Source organism: Tachysurus fulvidraco, chromosome 3 (assembly GCF_022655615.1).
Source record: "Tachysurus fulvidraco isolate hzauxx_2018 chromosome 3, HZAU_PFXX_2.0, whole genome shotgun sequence".
Classification (NCBI taxonomy): Eukaryota; Metazoa; Chordata; class Actinopteri; order Siluriformes; family Bagridae; genus Tachysurus; species Tachysurus fulvidraco.
Window position 1 is genome coordinate 13,275,777 of NC_062520.1, and position 3,286 is coordinate 13,279,062.

The following is a 3,286-nucleotide window of genomic DNA, read 5'->3' on the forward strand; positions in this document are numbered from 1 at the left end:
GGTTAAACGATTTTCTTTAAAGAACAGTAACTTATACACGAAAGTAAATAATAAAGACCCGAAAAGGTGAACAGGATGATGACATCATCTAACCACGTACTGTAATCTTACACCTCGTTTCACACTAGCTGTTTTGCATGGTTTATGGTTCTTGTGGCGTCGTTCTTGTTGTCGTCGTCCCCCACCGTGCTATAATGGTACAGCCCACTGTGTGGTTTGGACGCGGCTCTTGGGGAAGCGGAGCAGGAATCTGAACTCGAGGAGAGTCTAAAATGCGTCCAAAGCGCTGAGATGAACATCCGAAAAGAACACAGAATTCATCCAGGCTTCAATGAAAAACTCCAAAGTTTCTGGATACATACGACAGCTAGCCAGCGACTAAAAGCTGAAGGTTTTTACAGACTGAAGGTGAAGCAGCGCGTTGGAGACGGAACTTTTTTTTTGCTTGAACAATAATGAGTGAATTCAATGGTGGAGCTGGAAACAGAAGAGGCTTCACGGCGGGTTTGTGGACATAGCCGCTTGATCAGGTTCCTAGGACCTCTGTGCTATCTGCAAGTTGCTTCTGGCGATTGTAACTACGTAAGACAAAAAAAAGTGGAAGGAATGAAACAAAGTGTCCACCGGAATTTCAAGCAGACAAAAGGTGTAGAATTCGGACTCGTCTGAATTTGTGCGAGCGTCACTTTCAGTTGCAGAAGTTACTTGTGTTGACAGCAGTGTAAATGCGTGCAGAAATGCGTGCAGGAGGATCTGTGCTGATACAGAAGGAGAAGCAGGTCAGGCGGCGCGTCTCCACTCCGTGCGTATTGCTGTTCCTTACGTGCTTTGGCACTGCTGCGAATCTGGAATGTCCTCACAAATGCGTGTGCACAGGAACAACAGTAGAGTGCAATCGCCAGAACTTAACATACATCCCACAGCCGATTCTACCCAACACAACGACCCTTATCCTCACAGGTAACGTTATAACCCGTCTAACCAAGAAGTCCTTTCCTGGACACCTGGACGTTTTGGCAGAACTTTATCTATCTGATAACCGAATAGAGCAAGTGGACCCTGGGGTGTTTGACAACATGCCAAGGCTCCGTTTTCTTGACCTGAGCAACAATAATATCTTGAATTTCAGCGCTGATGCTTTTCCAGAGAACAATATGCTCCAAGTCTTAAACCTGAGTAGATCACTTTATAATTTATCCTATGCAGATGTTTTTTGTAACCTTTTAAAGCATGCCGTTCCTAAACTTTCCAATCTCATCCTGGCAAACAATGACCTTGTCGTCCTTCCAGATGACATGCTCACCAGCTTATCTCATCTCACTACATTGGACCTAAAAAACAATTCATTAATTTCGATTACTAATGTGAATTTTCAAAAAAAAACACTTATTAGTTTGGACCTGCGGAACAACGCTCTTAAAGTGCTGTCTAATGGGACGTTAAACGAGTTCAACCAGATACCTGGGCTTCAGCTGTACTTGCTGGGAAACCCGTGGGTGTGTGACTGCAACAATGAGGACATGGTGATGTGGTTACAGAGCTCAGATATTGTTGTGGACAAGCAGAACCTGACCTGCATTCAGCCTGATAATCTGAGAAGCAACCAGCTCTTGCACTTGAAGCATTCAGAGCTGCAGTGCATCGACTCTGGAAACATGGAGGCTACCCTTGAGACATCGTATGTCTTTTTGGGTATGGTGTTGGCCCTCATTGGGCTCATATTCCTGTTGGTCCTTTACCTGAACAGAAAAGGCATTAAGAAATGGATATATAATATCCGTGATGCATGCAGGGACCACATGGAGGGCTACCATTACAGGTATGAGATCAACTCGGATCCACGCCTGGCCAATCTCAGTCTTAATTCGGATGTCTAAGAAGTTTTGCCGCTTAGTGGGACATAGGGAAAGGTTTTTCCCAGAAATTCGCACAGTGACTCAGCTCTACGTTTCCATAGTTTTCACAACTTATACTGTAATTTGCAGTTTGCCATGCCAGCTAGATTAATTGGCATCTACTGCGGTACACTCCGCATGCTATGGTATAGTGTGTCTTGTTTAGATGTTGTTTAATGCTTGCATGACTCAAGAACTCATAAAGGTACATAAGTGCTTCTTTCTTCTAAAAGAATTGTGCATGTGATATTTTAGGACAATGTGAAATATGATGCAAGGATCTATAATGGATGCAAGTTGTGCATATTATCTTGCTTGCAAAATGAATGAAATGAAGAATTATTCATGTCTTAAATCTCATTAATGCTTGACTTTTTTCTGGAATAACTCGTTACCATGTTTGCATGTGTTTATATACTTTTGGTTATAAAATCATACTACTCACATTTAATTATTACAGCTATCCATTTTTATATTCCAAATTTGTTCCATGGACATGGCTCAACCTTTCTTATGAATATGTTCTGCTGAATAAAAAGGTCTTGCCTTGAGCCCTCATCTCCCCTCTGATGCTTTCAACTCCAGTGAGGAATCCAAAGCTGCTGGAACAGGAACAGGGATTAGGCATATTCTTATGCACAACATACATACACACAGATACATATGTATAAATAAATGAACATATGTTCTAATTTACCCATATCTTCTATTATATTATAAGTATCTAGCATTTTATGTCAAATTTGATTATTAATTAGTATTACTAATTACAGACTTTTTATTTCATTATTTTTTAAAACATGCTTTCAGATTAATATTTGGATGTTACCTGAGCAGGCAGACACTGAATTGAAGCTGCTTCCTGAAATACATTTAAAAAACATAATTTATTAGTGTTTTATTTATAATTCCTATATATAAATTTAGCATCCCGGCAACAGCTTATGTTTAGGCATTTGTGTAGGACAAGATGGATGTGAAAAATAGTCCTTGAAATTTTGACCTATCACTGAAGCGGACGCAAGAAATTTTCATCTTATTTCCACATTTTTGTTTAAGCCCTTGAAGCGGATATGTTCAGTAATGCATACTGATGCACAACTCATATTTCAGCCACTATACAGAAAGAGATTAATTTTCATAAACATGCATAACTGTAATATAAAAATTGAAATACACCTGTTAGTAAAACTTAGTGGAGTTATAAATTGTTTTCTTGAACTTGAATTTCCCCAATTTGAATTTTAAGTTTAAAATTTGCATTTGTAATTGTATGCTAATAATATTAACTTTTTATTTAATCCATACTACACCATTCCAGAACTAGATTCACTATTTATATGCTCCTAATAGTCTGTAAAAACTGAGATTGTATCTGATAATCATGTAGT

General features: G+C 39.2%; 1 protein-coding gene across 1 annotated transcript; it reads left to right on the top strand.

The window, feature by feature from the left end:
* Window positions 1–2,446, top strand: tpbgb (trophoblast glycoprotein b). The gene has a single exon (XM_027148723.2). It carries the CDS (start codon window positions 726–728, stop codon window positions 1,875–1,877), a length of 1,152 nt encoding a protein of 383 aa, XP_027004524.1. The 5' UTR covers window positions 1–725; the 3' UTR covers window positions 1,878–2,446.
* The last annotated feature ends 840 nt before the right edge of the window (window positions 2,447–3,286 follow it).